At 53.2% G+C, this 19003-nt stretch overlaps 1 protein-coding gene across 5 annotated transcripts in view; it reads right to left on the bottom strand.

Moving 5' to 3' along the window:
* Positions 1-19003, bottom strand: part of LOC142256486 (serine/threonine-protein kinase BRSK2-like) — a 442250-nt gene that overhangs the window by 32060 nt on the left and 391187 nt on the right. For all 5 annotated transcript variants that reach the window (XM_075328194.1, XM_075328196.1, XM_075328198.1 and 2 more), the window contains one exon: positions 7196-7346. In XM_075328194.1, coding sequence (XP_075184309.1) covers positions 7196-7346 — 151 coding nt within the window. The remainder of the gene's footprint in view (positions 1-7195; positions 7347-19003) is intronic.

The raw sequence follows: 19003 nt of genomic DNA, 5'->3' as shown, positions 1-19003 counted from the left end.
AACTTGACCCCGACGACGGATTGAAAGATTTATTGAAGCGTGTAAAGCAGGCATAGCTCAGTGAGATTGCATGGAGACATCTGTGATCAGCAATTCTCAAGAATTGTCTCATATTCTCAATGGGATTTAGTTTTGGACTTTGACTTATGCCTGCTTTACACGCTTCAATAAATCTTTCAATCCGTCGTCGGGGTCAAGTTGTAAGTGACGCACATCCGGCATCGTTCGTGACGTATTTGCGTGTGACACCTACGTGCAATCAAGATTGAACTAAAATACGGTGATCGCATACACGTCGTTTATTCCTCATACATTGGACGTTTTGTTGTATGAACCTAGTGAATTGTAACGTGTGACATCCCTCATACGATTTTGATGTCTGATGCTATGTGCGCAGGTGTGCGCTCTGCACCGCAGCTTAAAAAAGGTCCGCTTCAGAGCGCAGCTGAAAAGCTGCGTTCTGAAGCGCCTCACAATGTCTGTCATGCACTAATCTCTGTCAGTCGGTCACTATCTCTGTCCCTCACTCTCTGTCCATGTCAGTCTATCCCCCTCTCTCATATACTCACCGATCCCCGATCCCCGGCTCTGCACGGCATTCACACTGCTCCGGCGGCTTTTACTGTTTTGAAAAAGCCGGCCGCCCATTAAACAATCTCGTATTCCCTGCTTTACCCGCCCACCGGCGCCTATGATTGGTTACAGTGAGACACGCCCCCACGCTGAGTGACAGGTGTCACACTGCACCCAATCACAGCAGCCGGTGGGCGTGTCTATTCTGTGCAGTGAAATAAATAATTAAATAATTTAAAAAAACGGCGTGCGGTCCCCCCCAATTTTAAAACCAGCCAGATAAAGCCATACGGCTGAAGGCTGGTATTCTCAGGATGGGGAGCTCCACGTTATGGGGAGCCCCCCAGCCTAACAATATCAGCCAACAGCCGCCCAGAATTGCCGCATACATTATATGCGACAGTTCTGGGACTGTACCCGGCTCTTCCCGATTTGCCCTGGTGCGTTGGCAAATCGGGGTAATAAGGAGTTATTGGCAGCCCATAGCTGCCAATAAGTCCTAGATTAATCATGTCAGGCGTCTATGAGACACCCTCCATGATTAATCTGTAAATTACAGTAAATAAACACACACACCCGAAAAATCCTTTATTAGAAATAAAAAACACAAACACCACTTTAATCAGCCCCAAAAAGCCCTCCTTGTCCGGCGTAATCCAGGATGGTCCAGCGTCGCATCCAGTGCTGCTGCATGGAGGTGACCGGAGCTGCAGCAGACACAGCCGCTCCGGTCACCTCCACACAGCAAATGAAGACAGCCGTGCGATCACCTCAGTGACAGCTCAGCTGATCGCGCTACTCACCTCAGTTGCTGCGTGGAGGTGAGAGGAGCAGCGGTGAGTAGCGCGATCAGCTGAGCGGTCACTGAGCTTACCCGCGGCCACCGCTGCATCCACCTCTGGATCCAGTGACAGCGGGTAACCTCAGTGACAGCAGCTGATCGCGCGGCTGTCTTCATTTGCTGTGTGGAGCTGATAGGAGCGGCGGTGTATTCTGCAGCTCCTGTCACCTTCATGCAGCACAGCTGGACGCGACGCTGGACCATCCTGGATTACGCCGGACAAGGAGGGCTTTTTGGGGCTCATTAAAGTGGTGAACCAGGGTATATGTTTGTGTTTTTTATTTCTAATAAAGGATTTTTCGGGTGTGTGTGTTTATTTACTGTAATTTACAGATTAATCATGGAGGGTATCTCATAGACGCCTGACATGATTAATCTAGGACTTATTGGCAGCTATTGGCTGCCAATAACTCCTTATTACCCCGATTTGCCAACGCACCAGGGCAAATCGGGAAGAGCCGGGTACAGTCCCAGAACTGTCGCATATAATGTATGCGGCAATTCTGGGCGGCTGTTGGCTGATATTGTTAGGCTGGGGGGCTCCCCATAACGTGGAGCTCCCCATCCTGAGAATACCAGCCTTCAGCCGTATGGCTTTATCTGGCTGGTTTTAAAATTGGGGGGGACCGCACGCCGTTTTTTTTAATTATTTAATTATTTATTTCACTGCACAGTATAGACACGCCCACCGGCTACTGTGATTGGGTGCAGTGTGACACCTGTCACTCAGAGTGGGGGCGTGTCTCACTGTAACCAATCATAGGCGCCGGTGGGCGGGTAAAGCAGGGAATACGAGATTGTTTAATGGGCGGCCGGCTTTTTCAAAACAGTAAAAGCCGCCGGAGCAGTGTGAACGCCGTGCAGCGCCGGGGATCGGGGATCGGTGCGTATGAGAGAGGGCTGCTAACTTCAGTAACTTAGGAGATTAGCGGTCACCGGTGAGTCCTTCACAGGTGACCGCTAATCAGGACGCGACACAGACAGAGCCGCAGCATGACAATGAAGTCGGGTGAAGTTCACCCAAGTTCATTCTGACAGTGCGGCTCTGTCTGTGTCTGCTGTCATCTGCCATTCAGCTCTGCTACATGGCTGTCTGTGTCTGCTGTCAGCGGCCATGTAGCAGAGCTGAATGGCAGATGACATAGTAAAAACGCATCCCTACACATTACACACGCTTGGCAAGTCAATAAATAAAAAAAAAAAGGGTGTCCAATGCACACGTCACAGAACACATGATCTAAAGGATCGCACACAAAATTGATCAATTTAACATAGACTACTAACGCACGTGTGACAGCAAATGAACGACCTACGTGCAATCTCATTCAATCGCATATGCGACCTGGGCGTGTCACATCGCATACGAGATCGCACACCTAATTGTAAGGTGTAAAGCTGGCTTAAGACATTCACACACAGGAATATGCCTTGATCTAAACCATCCATTGTAGCCCTGGCAGTATATTTAAGGTCATTGAACCTACACCCCAGTCTCAAGTCTTTTGTAGCCTTTAACAGGTTTTCCTCCAGAATTGCCCTGTATTTAACTCCATCCATCTTCCCATCAGTTCTGACCAGCTTCCATGTCCTGACTGAAGAAAACTTTCTCCACAGCATGATGCTGCCACCACCATGTTTGATGGTAGGAATAGTGTTTTCAGGGTGATGTGCAGTGTTAGTTTTCTGCCACACACAGAGTGCTTTGCATTTCACTCAAAAAGTTCAACTTTGGTCTCATCTGACCAGAGCACCTTCTTCCACATGCTTGTTGTGTCCACTACGTGGCATGTGGAAGAAGGTGCTCTGGTCAGATGAGACCAAAGTTGTACTTTTTGGGCTAAATGGAAAATACTATGTGTGGCAGAAAACTAACACTGCACATCACACTGAAGATACCATCCCCAGGAGTGTGCAAGGAAGAATGGGCACAAATTTCAGGTTCTAGATGTGTAAATCTAGTAGAGACATCCCCCAAAAGACTTGCAGCAGAAATTGCAGCGATAGGTGGTCCTACAAAGTATTCATTTAGGAGCTGAATACAAATGTACGTCATAATTTTCAGATTTATATTTTTAAAATAGTTAGAAAACCATTAGTCATTTTCTTTACACTTAACAAATACTTACCATCACATACAATCCCAATCACTTCCAGGACTCTTTGTTCTTTTTTACTCTCAAATAGTTCTTAATGACATTGGTTTTATGTTTGGGGTCATTGTTCTGTTACAGAATATATTTGAAGCCAATCAGACACTTCCCTGCTGGTTTTGCATTACAAATAAGTGTCTGCCTGCATTTCTTGGCATTGAGGACATCATTATTCCTGACCAAATCCCCAACTCTATTTCTTAAAATGGAGCCCCCACATTGCATGGGACCTCCACCATGCTTCACTGTTCATGTAGACACTTATTATTGTTCTCTTCTTTAGTCCTTCAGCAAACAAACTGCCTTGTTACAGTAAATATTGCACAGTTTTACTCATCAGTTCAGAGTACTCTCTGCCATATTTCTGCAGGTCCTATGTTTTCTTCCATAGTTGAGTTGCATTGACTTGTTTCCACGTTGAATGTATTGTCTTTAAGGCCACAATTCTTCTATAAAGACCACTTTGTCCAGACGTCCTCGAATAGAAGATGGGTATAGTCAAGTCCCACTGGTTGCTGTCAGTTCTGAGCTGATGGCACGGCTGGACAGCTTCCAATTTTGACGGAACTAAGGCTAAGTTCACACTTCCGTTGTTTTGCATCAGTCACATGAGTCGCTTGACGCATGTGACTGATGCGCTGTACAACCGATTGACAACGGATGACAAAGAACAGAATTCTTTGTCGGATTCCGTTGTGTGCGGGGGGCGGAGTTCGGGGGCGGACTTCGGGGTGGGTGGAGCCGAGCGGGGCAGTGGAATTGAGTACGTCAGTGCCGCGGGGACTGCAGGACAGGTTAGTGTAAGTGTGTGTGTGTGTGTATGTATACATGCTGTGTGCGGGGGGCAGACGCGAGGGGGCGGAGTTCGGGGTGGGTGGAGCTGAGCGGGGCCGTGGCACTGAGGACATCAGTGCCGCGGGGACTGCAGGACAAGTGAGTGTGAGTGTATGTGTGAGAGTGTGTGTTTTTCGATGCTGACAGGTGCAACGGACATGAGGGAATGGAGGGAAGGGAGCACGAGGACGATGGTACCGTTTCGCACCTCTAGGGGTGCTTTCACGGGTCCATACATAGGTATGGACCCGTGAAAGCACCCCTAGAGGTGCGAAACGGTACCGTCGTCCTCGTGCTCCCCTCCCTCTATTCCCTCATGTCCGTTGCACCTGTCAGCATCGAAAAATAAAGCTGTCTAAAGTTTACCGCAGAGTGCTGCCCGCTCTCTTATTTTTTATGAATTGATTGCTTCCTCTGGGCAACAGCACCACGGTTGGAGACATCAGCTTCCATCATACCATGAATATATTCAGGATTTTGCCTAATGTTACAAAGCAACAGCCACACTGGATAGTGTTGGAACGGGATTATCATACTACCTTTTGAAAGGGTAAGCAGTGCTGTGCACTTTCCTTCTTTTTTATTTTATATGAGAGTGTGTGTGTGTGTATATATACATGCTGAGTGCGGGAGGGGGCGGAGCCGAGAGGTGAAGTGTCAGGCTCCGTGCACAGCCAGGGTAAATATCGGGTATAAGCAAAGCACTTTCCTTGGTTACCCGATATTTATCTTGGTTACCAGCATACACCGCTTAGCGCGGGCTCCCTGCACCCATAACCAGTGTAAATACCGGGTAACTAACCAAAGCGCGTTGCTTAGTAACCCGATGTTTATCCTGGTTACCTGTGCGGGAAGCCAGAGAGTGCATGCGCAGCGAAATCCAACGGATTCCACTGCACAAAAAAAGTTACATGCTGCGTTGCTCCCGCCCGGCGATCAGTCAAAAAACGACTGACCGCGACACAGCGGATGCAACGCAGCATCATCAGTCACAATCCGTCGCCAATAGAAGTCTATGGGGAAAAACTGGAATGCTGCAAAATATTTTGCAGGATACCGTAATTCCTCAAGGCGACGGATTGTGACTGATGCAAAACAACAGTGAGACATCTGATTGGTTCCAAATTTATTCTGCAGCCAGACAACTAACCCAAACATACGTCCTAAGAATTATCTTCAGCGTAAAGAAAAACAAGATATCCTGGAAGTGATAATCCAGCCCCCACAGAGTCCTGGAAGTGATGATCCGGCCCCCACAGAGTCCTGGAAGTGATGATCCGGCCCCCATAGAGTCCTGGAAGTGATGATCCGGCCCCCACAGAGTCCTGGAAGTGATGATCCGGCCCACATAGAGGCCTGGAGGTGGTGATCCAGCCCCCACAGAGCCCTGAAAGTGAAGATCCGGCCCCCACAAAACCCTGGAAGGGATGATCCGGCCCCCACTGAGCCCTAATCTCACACCATCCAGTCTTTCTGGGATCACATGAAGAGACAGTAGGATTTGTACAAGTCTCATACACAGAAGATCTGAGGTTAGTTCTCTAAAACCTCCCTGCCTGTCACCTTCAAAATCTGTGTGTACATGTGCTTAAAAGAACTGATGCTCTTTTGAAGGCAAATGGCAATCACCGCAAATATTGACTTGATCTAGATTTCTCTTTTGTTCAATCAGCATGTATTTTGTTTAAGTGGTAATAATAAACTTCAATTTTTGAATGCATTCCTAACCTGCAGCAATTTTTACACACCTGCATACAGTTTTTGCACATATTGTGTGTGTATATATAATGTGTGTGTATATATATATATATATATATATATATATATATATATGTCAGTCTTATGTGGGCGTCACACGATACGATCTATTGTGCGATCGCACGAGCGATCATACCCGCCCCCGTCGTTTGTGTGTCACGGGCAATTAGTTGCCCGTGGCGCACAAAGTCGTCAAACCGCCGTCACACGTACTTACCTGCTGAGCGACGTCGCTGTGGGCGGCGAACATCCACTTCCTGAAGGGGGTGGGACGTTCGGTGTCACAGCGGCCGGCCAATAGAAGCAGAGGGGCGGAGATGAGCGGGACGTAAACATCCCGCCCACCTTCTTCCTTCCGCATATCCGGCGGGAGCCGCGGGACGCAGGTAAGCTGTGTTCATCGTTCCCGGGGTGCCACACGGAGCGATGTGTGCTGCCCTGGGTACGATGAACAACCGGCGCAAAGAAAAATGACTATTTAAAACTGAACGACGTGTGAACGATACACGATTTGCGAACGTTCTGCGTCGCTCGTAGGTGTCACACGGGACAACGTCGTAAACGATGCCGGATGTGCGTCACGAAAACCGTGACCCTGACGACATATCGCACTATAGATCGTCTCGTGTGACGCCCACATTAGAAGTTCGTAACTACATTTGAGGGGCCCAGTGTCATGACATTTCTTGACTTGTTGTTGTTACTATAGCCCAAAGATCTAGTTGCAATTATTATATAGTTGCATTTGGAGTTCCTATAATGCAGTGGGAAACATAGAATGAGTAGGAAATAAGTATAGCAATGACTTTTCCAAAGTTACTTCAAGGCGCTGTCTCCCAACGATCCCATCTACCAATTTGCCCCCTCCATGAACCTGAAAAGAGAGCTTCTTTGGTGCAACTGTGAATGGAGAGGTGGCCGCACATATGTGGCTCCCTTTATCTTGGAGTATTGAGTGTCCTTGCTCAATAAATAAGGGAAGTATTCAAAAACTAAGCTTAAATTATAAATCACACAAATAATATAGGTTGGTCTTTACCTTTGACTGTGCTGTGCCATCTCTATTGCCCGTCGTGCAGGAACCGGTGAGCCACCATCTGTCACACTTAAGACTTCCATAGACTTTCTCTCAGGTCGGCGTTTTCCATGGCGGTTAAGCATTGGGGAATCAACTCTTTTACGCGGTGGATCTATTGTAAAAATATAAAGGGTATAATAAACAGAGATATACAGGACTTGTAGGTAATGTCCAACACTACAAGCATTCGTGGACTTTGTTTGTCCTAAGTCATGTCGATAGTTGCATTTTACAATTACGGAGGATTCATTTTGGAAGTTCAGCATTTCCATGATGCAGTTTTCTGAAGTCATAATTTTGGAAACTCTTTTGGCTTCATAGCATAGAGCAGGGGTTCCCAACATGTAACTCAGGTCACAAGTGGCTTACGGGCCTGTGACGTGTGGCTCGCAGCTGTTTGCCAGCTTGGTGCTCTATGAAGAACAGGTCTCCAAATGGTGACTTTTGTAAGATACCCCTTGATAATACTGGTATAGTGCCTCGGTGTGATTTCTGTTGAAAAGCTTTGGCTATTATTATACTGTAATTGGGGTTCTGGGTGTTACTACTGTGAGGGGGTTTGGGAGCTGGATGAGGCTCACAACCCTCTCTTGGAGTTGGATGTGGCTCACGACCCTCTCTCAGAGCTGGATGTGGCTCACAACTCTCTCAGAGCTGGATGTGGCTGACAAACCTTCTCTTAGAGCTGGATGTGGCTCACGATCCTCTCACAGAGCTGGATGTGGCTCACGACTCTCTCCCAGAGCTGGATATGGCTCACGACCCTCTCTCAGAGCTGGATGTGGCTCATGACCCTCTCTCAGAGTTGGATGTGGCTCATGGCCCTCTCTCAGCACTGGATGTGGCTCATGACCCTCTCTCATAGCTGGATATGGCTCACGACCCTCCCTCACAGCTGAATGTGCTACTCCTGGTCAGAAAGGTTGGGGACCTCTTTCATAGAAAATAGCAACCTGTGTAACATTTCTGTTGAGAATGCCCTTGGAACACTTCTAACCCACACTGGATCACCCACTTTGGTGCGGAGTTTAGGCAAAGTGGAGCACCCCACGGAACCTGGGGGGATACTGTCACGCTCCCCGGGTCCTCACCCCCGTTCCCCGGCTCACCTGCCACGCTCTCCGCTCCCCAGTCACCGGATTCCGTCCGTCCCAGGGCTCCGGGCCCCCGATCCCGGCGCCCGACAGCTTCCCTGGACCTGGCCGGCTCCCCTGCGTCCTCCTCGCAGCCTCCTTCCCTGGCTTCTGGCACCCGGGCGGCGCGCATGCGCATTAGGGCGCGCGCGCGGTCACTGACCCTTTCTTAAAGGGCCAGCGTCCATTAACAGGAAATGAGGTTGCACAGGTACAGGGTATATAGGGGGTCATTGTCCAAGGGGGCGGGGCCTGATCTTCGTGTTCCCTGAGCTAGGAGTCAGGTCTCTTGGTGTTTATGTGCCTGTACTCACCTATCTGTCTTTGTAGAGCCGTACCTGCCTCGCCATCCAGTCTGCCGTGTCCTGATCCCCGCACGCTGTCCGTCTGCCATCTGACAGTCCGTACCATCCCGGATCCCTGCGGTGACCCGTCATCTTGCTCCAGAGGTTCCGGACCCCGCCTGATATCACCTCGGCCTCCGAACCTGAGCTACGTCACCAAGACCACCTTCTGTGACTCCGTGGTCCCTGGGACTCCTCCGCTGCCTTCTCTTGCACGGACTGTTCTACTGCCCATCAGTGCTTCAGCTGCCGGACTCCCTACCACCATCTCAGAGAGTTCGGTCCAGTGGATCCACCTCCTGGGTCTGCCCGACCGCCCGGCCGTGACAGTAAGATCAGGCCATGGATCCCGCTGCAGCACTAATGGCTCTGCAAGAGGAACTCCAACGCCAGCGTGAAGTCCAGACCCGCATGCTGCAATTCATGACCTCCGTGGACACCCGCCTGTACACATTACAAGCATCAATGACGCCTGCGGCACCCAGGTCCCCCGCCAGGCAAGCCATGGCCCCCGCACCAGTGGCAACCTCGTCAGATGCTTCCCGACTCCGTTTGGCGTCACCTCCTCGTTATGCTGGAGATCCCAAGACCTGCAGGGGCTTCATAAATCAATGTTCCCTTCATTTCACGCAGCTGCCACATCTGTTCGCCTCCGACCAAGCCAAGGTCGCCTTTATAATGTCCCACCTAGAGGGCGAGGCGCTGGCGTGGATGAACCCCTTGTGGGAGAAGGAGGACCCCATGACCAAGGATCTTCAACAGTTCCTGCAGGCATTCCGCAGCACCTTTGACGAGCCGGGACGCGCTTCTGCCTCTGCTTCATCACTCCTCCGCCTACGTCAAGGAACACTGACGGTGGGCCAATACGCCATCCGTTTTCGCACGTTGGCTTCAGAACTCGGGTGGAATAATGAGGCCCTAACAGCCGCCTTCTGGGAGGGACTCTCGAGTCGCATCAAGGATGAGTTGGCGGGTCGGGACGTGCCCTCCACCCTAGATGCCCTGATTGCCCTAGCAACTCGTGTGGACATACGTTTTCAGGAGCGCTCCAAAGAGCTATCTCGTGAGAGACGCCCGTTACGGCATTCATCTCCTCCTCAGAAGCCCTCCGTACCTCAGTCATCAACAGCTGGGAGTCCCGTCCACGAGCCCATGCAGATTGACCGAGTGCGTCAGTCTGCACAACGTAGAGCAGAGCGGCTTGCCCAGGGTCTCTGCTTTTACTGCGGTGAGGGCACACACCTCCTCCGTTCCTGTCCGGAAAGGCCGGGAAACTCCAAAGCCTAGGGTTGGTAGGAGAGGCCACCCTAGGTGCTGGGACTCTCTCTGATCCGGTCACATGGACCGTGCAAGTGACAACGGGAGAGACGCGGTTCACGGCTGAGGCCTATCTTGATTCCGGGGCAGCAGGCAATTTCATCCAGCAAGCCACCGTGGACAAATACCAGGTGCCTGTTATCCCACTCAACAAGCCCCTGGTGATTGCCTCTGTGGATGGGAGACCCCTTTCTGACACCATCTCCTGGACCACCAGGCCGGTTGAACTGCGCATCGGTGCTCTTCACACCGAGAACATCGCCTTCTACGTCCTTCCGCACATGTCCCATCAGATCCTGCTGGGCCTTCCATGGTTACGGACTCACGAACCATCAGTCAGCTGGGGCACTGGCGAAATCACCCGCTGGGGTGCTTCGTGTCATGAGAGATGCCTAAAATCCACACAACCCATCCGACGACCTCCGGTTCCTGAGAACCTACCGGGGCTGCCCTCGGCTTATTGGTCCTTTGCTGATGTCTTTGATAAAAAAGAATCCGAGGTACTGCCGCCACATCGCCCCTACGATTGTGCCATCGACCTGCTCCCTGGAACAACGCCACCACGAGGACGGATATATCCTTTATCTCCAGCCGAAACACGGGCTATGTCGACTTACATCTCAGAGAGCCTGGCTAGGGGATTCATTCGGAGATCCTCCTCTCCTGCTGGAGCAGGTTTCTTCTTTGTCAAGAAAAAAGAGGGCGATTTACGTCCCTGCATCGACTACCGGGGTCTGAATCAGATCACTGTTAAGAACAAGTACCCTCTGCCGCTCATCCCCGAATTGTTTGACCGGCTTAGAGGAGCTCGTCTGTTCACCAAGCTGGATCTTCGGGGTGCTTACAATCTGGTGCGCATCCGCTCTGGTGACGAATGGAAGACCGCGTTTAATACGCGCGATGGACATTATGAGTACTGCGTGATGCCCTTCGGCCTGTGTAACGCCCCTGCCGTCTTCCAAGAACTGGTGAACGACGTGTTCCGAGACCTCCTCTACACCTGTGTGGTAGTATATCTAGATGACATCCTTGTCTTCTCTCCGGACCTCCCAACCCACAGAGAGCACGTACAGCTGGTTCTACGACGACTAAGAGAGAACCGTCTGTACGCAAAGTATGAGAAGTGTGTCTTTGAGCAGTCTTCTCTCCCCTTTCTGGGGTACATCATCTCTGAGACTGGACTGCAGATGGATCCCAAGAAGGTCTCCGCCATTCTCAACTGGCCTCCCCCTTCTGGACTGAAGGCAATCCAACGCTTCCTGGGATTCGCCAACTACTACCGCCAATTCGTCCCTCACTTCTCTGCTCTGACTGCTCCACTTTCCGCTTTGACTAAGAAAGAGGCAAATCCAAAGGACTGGTCGCCTGCGGCCGACGCCGCGTTTGGCTCTTTGAAGCGGGCTTTTGCTTCCTCGCCTGTACTTCACCGTCCGGAGTTGAACCGCCAGTTCACCTTGGAGGTGGATGCCTCCTCCTCAGGAGCCGGAGCAGTGCTCATGCAGAAGTCCTCCTCCGGGAAGATGGTGACTTGCGGATTCTTCTCCAAGGGCTTCTCAGCGCCTGAACGCAACTATACCATCGGGGACCGAGAGCTCTTGGCAGTCAAACTGGCACTGGAGGAATGGCGCTACCTCCTGGAAGGTGCAGTGTATCCCGTGATCATCTACACGGACCACAAGAACCTAGAATACCTGCGGTCCGCTCAGCGACTGAACCCACGGCAAGCCAGGTGGTCCTTATTCTTTGCCAGGTTCGACTTTCAGCTTCACTTCCGACCCGCGGACAAGAATGTACGCGCTGATGCCTTGTCCAGGTCTTTCATGCCCATGGAGCAGGAGGAAGAGACTACCCAACCCATCATCTGTCCTAGCAACATCATTCCGGTGGCCCCTGTTACCCTAGCCCAGATACCGCCCGGGAAGACCTATGTCTCCGATACCGACAGGCAAAAAGTGTTACACTGGGGTCATGCCTCAAAAACAGCCGGGCATGCTGGTCAGAAGAGAACATGGGGTGCGATTGTACGCCATTACTGGTGGCCATCCCTTCGCACGGACGTCGCTGCTTTTGTCTCTGCCTGCTCCTCCTGTGCCAGGAACAAGACGCCCAAACACTTGCCCCATGGCCGTCTTCTGCCTTTACCGATACCCTCAGTCCCGTGGCAACACATAGCAATGGACTTTATTACGGACTTGCCATTATCCTCCGGGCACACAGTCATATGGGTCGTGGTTGATCGATTCTCCAAAATGGCCCACTTCGTTCCTATGGCCGGACTGCCCTCTGCTCAGGAACTCGCGGAAGCCTATATACATCACATCTTCCGCTTGCATGGCTTTCCATCCCACATAGTGTCCGACAGAGGAACTCAGTTCACCTCCCGCTTCTGGAGGGCTCTATGCAAACATCTGGGAGTGACTCTGGACTTTTCTTCTTCTTACCATCCTCAGTCTAACGGCCAAGTGGAGAGGGTCAATCAAATCGTGACCTCATACCTACGTCACTATGTCAACGCCCATCACGACGACTGGTCCTCGCTTCTGCCTTGGGCTGAATTCTCCCATAACCACCACGTCAGTGAGTCATCCTCCGAATCTCCCTTCCATGTTGTTTATGGACTCCAGCCCGCCGTCCCATTGCCTATATCCCCTTCATCGGATGTTCCGGCTGCTGATACTGCAGTTCGTGACTTTGCTACCATTTGGGACTCTGTCAAAGCGTCCCTTGGGCGCGCTTCCCAGCGGATGAAGAAACACGCTGACAAGAGACGTCTGGATCCTCCGTGTTTCTCTCCTGGTGACCTGGTCTGGCTTGCTTCCCAGTACATCCGATTGAAGATACCTTCCTACAAGCTGGGTCCTCGCTACATCGGGCCGTTTAAGGTCCTCAGCAAGATCAATGAGGTATCCTACAAGCTTCAGCTCCCGGCCACGATGAGGATACCCAACTCCTTCCACGTCTCTCTGCTCAAGCCGGTTGTCCTTGGTCCCTTCTCCGCTGCTGCCAGTCCGGCCCCTCCTCCTATTGCCGATGATGACATCTATGCGGTAAGGGATATCGTGGCCATGAAGACCGTACGAGGTCGACAGTTCTTCCTGGTGGACTGGGAAGGGTATGGTCCTGAGGATAGGTCTTGGGAGCCCAGGGAGAACGTGGGCACTCCTCTTATCCGTGCCTTCATGTCCCGGTTGCGGGGAGGGGGGCGTGGGGGGGGGGGTACTGTCACGCTCCCCGGGTCCTCACCCCCGTTCCCCGGCTCACCTGCCACGCTCTCCGCTCCCCAGTCACCGGATTCCGTCCGTCCCAGGGCTCCGGGCCCCCGATCCCGGCGCCCGACAGCTTCCCTGGACCTGGCCGGCTCCCCTGCGTCCTCCTCGCAGCCTCCTTCCCTGGCTTCTGGCACCCGGGCGGCGCGCATGCGCATTAGGGCGCGCGCGCGGTCACTGACCCTTTCTTAAAGGGCCAGCGTCCATTAACAGGAAATGAGGTTGCACAGGTACAGGGTATATAGGGGGTCATTGTCCAAGGGGGCGGGGCCTGATCTTCGTGTTCCCTGAGCTAGGAGTCAGGTCTCTTGGTGTTTATGTGCCTGTACTCACCTATCTGTCTTTGTAGAGCCGTACCTGCCTCGCCATCCAGTCTGCCGTGTCCTGATCCCCGCACGCTGTCCGTCTGCCATCTGACAGTCCGTACCATCCCGGATCCCTGCGGTGACCCGTCATCTTGCTCCAGAGGTTCCGGACCCCGCCTGATATCACCTCGGCCTCCGAACCTGAGCTACGTCACCAAGACCACCTTCTGTGACTCCGTGGTCCCTGGGACTCCTCCGCTGCCTTCTCTTGCACGGACTGTTCTACTGCCCATCAGTGCTTCAGCTGCCGGACTCCCTACCACCATCTCAGAGAGTTCGGTCCAGTGGATCCACCTCCTGGGTCTGCCCGACCGCCCGGCCGTGACAGATACTCGTCATGGGGCCGGTGAAGGGTCAGGGGATGTCAAGGGTGGCCTGCCCGGTTTCATGACTCTTAGGTGTCCATGGAAGGGATGGATGATGGGATGGAGAGGATGAGGGTAGTAGTGGATGAGGGTGAGGGTGATTGTCTCGTGACGCCACCTGCAGTACGCGGCCAGGGATTAACCGTCGCTGCTGTCGCTGTCCTCCGGGGCGGATGGTTGTAGCAGCAATAATGGTTCTGCTCCCCACAGGTGGAGCGGGCCTCGGGGAGGATAATGAGGGGAGTAGTAGTGGCCATTGGCGGCGAAGCACGGGGCGACGGCGAAAAGAGGCTGAGTCAGCTGCTGTGGGTCCAGGTCTCTCTTTACTCACAGTTCTAGTAATGCCCTCAGAGTACTGGTCACCGCCGTGATGGGCCCCAGTCAATCCTGAGCAATTCGGGGTCCCGCCGGTGTTCCAACTGTGTGTCCTTTTTGGTCGGGGTCCCTCCAATCCCGGTGTGTGGAATATGGAACGGGCTGCGGGTGTTTCCTGCACTCTCCACAGACCCTGGAATCCCATGTAGCTGTACAGAATCCGGGCTGAGCCGCCTGCTCCAAGCCACGGGTCTCTTAGTGCTCCCATAAGTGTGAAGGTAGAAAGAATATGCCTGGACCAAAGTCCTGGCTGTGCTTCTCACCCCAAGCTATGCCCGGGGAAATCTGACTGTGTGTGAAGATGCTCTTTCCCTTTGCAGTGGTGCCCGCCCCCCAGGTGGTTGTTCTAGTGACCGGGAAAGTCTCATGCCTTGTGATGGCCACCCCCCCGTCTACCCTGGCCCAGACCCCAATGGGAAAGCACCTAACTGTGCTTGGTGTGTGAATGTGAGAAACACCAGCGATTAACCTCTTCCTTACCCGGGATGAGTACTGCACCTAAGTGAGCTGCAGTACCCTGTGGCGACTGAAGCCTCAGGGGTGCCACAAAAGCCCAACATTTTTTGTCCAGGATACCTTACATTTGCTGGAATTGTGTTTCAAAAGTGGAGAGTCTCATCAAAACCGGGACGGCTGGCAGGTATGGGCATGTTGCCCTAATTATTGAGTTCATGTGTTTCAGCTCATTAACTTTAAATGTGGCACTGTTATAGCATGCTATCTTTGCAACAAGATTGCTTCTGAAATTTCTGGTCTACTAGACCTTGCCCGTCAACTGTGTCAGTTATTATGCAGTGAAAACTTATAGAAGCAGTAGCTTCGCCAGCACTAGGTAGTCTGCACAAACCAGGGTCACCAAGTGCCCCAATGCATGGCACTTAAAAATCACCTGTCCTCTTGTCCTCACCCACTATAGAGTTAAAAACTAACCCTGGAAGTGACATCAGCTCAAGAATAATGCGTCAGATGCACAAAGGCGTAAGTACACTAAGCGCAACACAGACTGTCAGATGGAGTTGTGTAAAGAACGCCAACACTGGACTCTGGAACACTGAAATCAAGCTTCTCTACAAGGCATTCTGATTTTTTTTTTCTGAAGGACGGACAGATATCAGGGGCTTATTTTCCAGTTTGGGCAAAGGTTTATTACTGGTACAGAGTAATGTCAATACAATTACACAATTGTATGCAACCACTAGGTTGTGGAAGGTATTTTCCTGTTCCAGCATGATTATATTATAGTGTGTAGGAGTGCCGCCCCTACGTATGGTTAAACACGCTATCACTTTAAGAGACAGTGCTTCCCTGTGTTCCGTGTGTTGTGGATTAACCGGCAGAATTGGCGTTCCCCTTTGATTTGTGCATTTGCACTAACCTGCCCAAAAAGTAGGGGAAGTTGAGAAAGAGCAGGAAAAGAGCTTAGGGTGGTGACAGGATAAGTTGGGTTGCCAGTGTGTCGCCCTGGGCAAGCCAGGGGTCACAGGTCACAACACCACCCCACCCCACACTCCAGGTAGGCACATCTATGCTAACCAGAAATCCTTGTTGCCTTCCTCCAGGAGTCTGTTGATGCACACCAGGGGGTGGGCCAGGCGGTTGGCTCCGCCCACCGAGGAGCTCACAACTCTGGAGGCGGGAAAAACCAGGCAGATAGCTCAGGGAGGAGCAGGAGTGAGGAGCTAAGTGAGAGAGTAGACAAGCAGTGAAAGTAGAGAAGTAGTAAAGGAGGAAAACAAGTGAAGTGACAGTAAAGAAAGAAAGCCTGAAGGGTCCAGCTTTGTGGAGGGCCAGATCAGCAAGGTCAGCGACGGCGGTGACTGTCTGGAGGGGGACCGTTTGGAAGTTCCTGGAAGGACCCCGTTGGCTGTGTGCCCGGTGGTCTGGAGCAGTGTTCCGAAGGACAGTCAGCACCAGGGCAGGGGCCTCTCGGACCCCGGCAAGGCTAGGAGTCGCCAAATTTGCCGAATCCGTCAGTGAAGGGGACGTAGAACCCCCAACAACCAAGTCCCGATTGAAGGCAACAGCCCAACCTGAAGCAGAGAGACACCGCCACCGCCACGGCACCAGTTTCTCAGGGCCAGCGCCTGCGGGCAAAGTGTAGAGCTCCTCCGGCCCAGATTGCAGTCGGGGAGCGGGTAACCGGAGGGAATCCACCGCTACCACAAGTCAAACATAGGTGCAAGGAAGAGGGACATCACCGTCACCTACCGGGAGTGCAGGTGCAGCCGTCTGTGGGACCGTCCTACCAGCCGTTTGGTTTACCGTACAAACTGTGTCCATGTCTCAGGCTGAGTGAGTACCACAGTGCCGCAAGGCACAGCGCTGCCCCCGCGTCCCTGCGCCCACCAGGCCCCGCACCTCCTTCTCCATCACCGGGCCCCGGGATCACCAACCCCTACCCACGGAGGGGCAACACAACACCTGGCTGCTCCGCATCACCATCCCCGGGACCCCCGAATTGAGCAGCGGTGGTGAAATCACCACAACCGTGGGTGGCGTCACGAACTATAACAATCCCCCACACCCAACCACAAAACCCCCTTTCACTCACGGGCGAGGAGTGTCGCTCGAGCAACCCCGGGATCCGGCCCACCGCTCGAGCCACCACTAAGCAGCTGCCGGACCCGAGCAGAAGGGGTGAGCGTAGTGTGCTGACACCCTCCTCCCCGCCCGCGACAACTTGGCGTCACGAACAGGATCTTACCGCTCTGCCGTCTGGTAGAGGTGCGCCTTGTTACCGCCGGAGGTATCCGGCAGAAAAATTTCAGAAGCCGCCATCTTTGGCGCGAAAAGTTCCCGCTCGAGCGTCTTCTCGAGCAGTAGAGGCGCGAAGGCCAAAACCCCGCCCCGAGAGAGGAGGGGCCGAAAAGAGCTAAGGGGGACGCGATGGCGGCTGGACGCATGTAGCAGCAGCTATAAAAGCAGAGACGCCAGGACTCTGCAGCAATACTGGGTTCCTGGAAGGCACAATTGCCAAGATGTACGATCCAACTCCCAACGAAGCAGCCCCCGCGCCCGGCACGGCGACGTGGTTGAGGGACCGGACTGTCCCGCTGAGTAACCGTCTGCAGGCTCATATGCAACTCCTCCTGGAGGAGTGGGAGACCGACATGGCGGACGTGGTGGCTGCTATGTGGAGACGCGAGGCAGAAGAGGATTTGGAGGAGCGGGTAAGCGACCCACGCCCCTGTATTCCTGAGGGATCGGCCGTTGGAGCTGAGGGGCCCGGCCGGCTTCCGCTCACCCTACCTCTCTCCCTGCTACCCGTAATAGCTGCTGCCGCCCCACCATTAGGCCCGCTACCTGCCCAACCGGTAGCGATACCCTGCCCAGCCGCTCCGGCGGACCAGCTGGCTGCAGACGTCCGGGACGTCCCTGAAGTACACCAGGGGGAACCGCTGGAACCGCGGCCCCTTAACAGCATGGTGCCAGAAGTCCCAGCAGTGACTGTGCCAGACCCTGAGCCTGGAACCGTGGCCTGGATGAAGGCCCGGGTGATTCAATTCCACCGGCGTCAGCAGGAGCAGATCTTCCGGATGATGGAGCAGTGGACCAACGAGGTGGAGGAGCTGCTTACAAGTGCCCCGGGGTACGGAGGGGGAATGGATGTAGCAGAACCGACTGGTGACCCACGTCCCTATGTCTTACCAGGACCGGCCGCTGCGGCTGAGGGGCCCGGCCTAGTCTCGGCCTATGCATCACCCTTGCCGTTACTCATGAGGCGCCTTAATGTCAGCTCGCCTAATCTGCTGCTCCGTGCTACCGTAGAAGGGGCTGAAGTGCTGGAGGCTGGAGAACAGGAGGCTGCGGCAGCTGGCGGCAACCCGCCTGACGCAGGAACAAGAGATGACGACTCCTGCCCCAGCCTCGGGTCTGCTGTTGAGTTCGAAGAGGCAGGTGAGCGTACCTGCTGTGTAGGAGACCCTGTGGTTGTTCATACTCCGTGTACCGGTGGAAATGGGTACCGGGTGCCCCTGTCACCGCGGGCATGTCAGTGCATGTTGGATATGCTGGTGGCAGAGGATGGGTCCGCCGCGGCAGAAGGACCGGAGTAGGGCAGCGGATGCCCGTTGCACCGTCCCCGTTGGGACCACCACTGAGTTTACAGTTTGTTTGTTTGTTGAAAAGTTTGAAATGATGAAAAATGATGATACCGTGAAAGTCACCTGATTGTCTGAAGTGATTGAACCGGCAGGAGCCGGCACCGTTGTCCCCGTGGGGACCGTTTAAAGTTTTGCATGGAGGACTATCCATGGACAAGCCCGTGAACTTGCAGGGCACCACAAACGTTAAGTGGCTTGTAAATATGTTGGTTACCGTTACCGTTTCCGCAATGCCGTCTCCGGAGAGGCAGGTTGGAGGGAGGGCCCTGAGCAGAGCAGGCTGGGGCCCAGCCACCAAAGGAACCGGTGGCTACCCTCTGGAGGGGAAGGACAGATCCCGCTCGGGTAACTTGTGCTGGACTGTGGGTCAAGGGGTGCTGCCTGGGCTTTAGGGGCAGCATCAGGGCCAGGTTGCTTGGGTGGGAGAGAGCGGAAACCGTAGCCGTAAACCGTTGCAACGTTAAAAGTAAATGTGCCTCCCGTTTTGGGAAGAGTTATTAA

This window comes from Anomaloglossus baeobatrachus, chromosome 11 (assembly GCF_048569485.1).
Source record: "Anomaloglossus baeobatrachus isolate aAnoBae1 chromosome 11, aAnoBae1.hap1, whole genome shotgun sequence".
NCBI lineage: Eukaryota > Metazoa > Chordata > Amphibia > Anura > Aromobatidae > Anomaloglossus > Anomaloglossus baeobatrachus.
The sequence above is the reverse complement of the archived record's forward strand: the minus strand, read 5'-3'. Positions and strand labels throughout refer to the sequence as shown.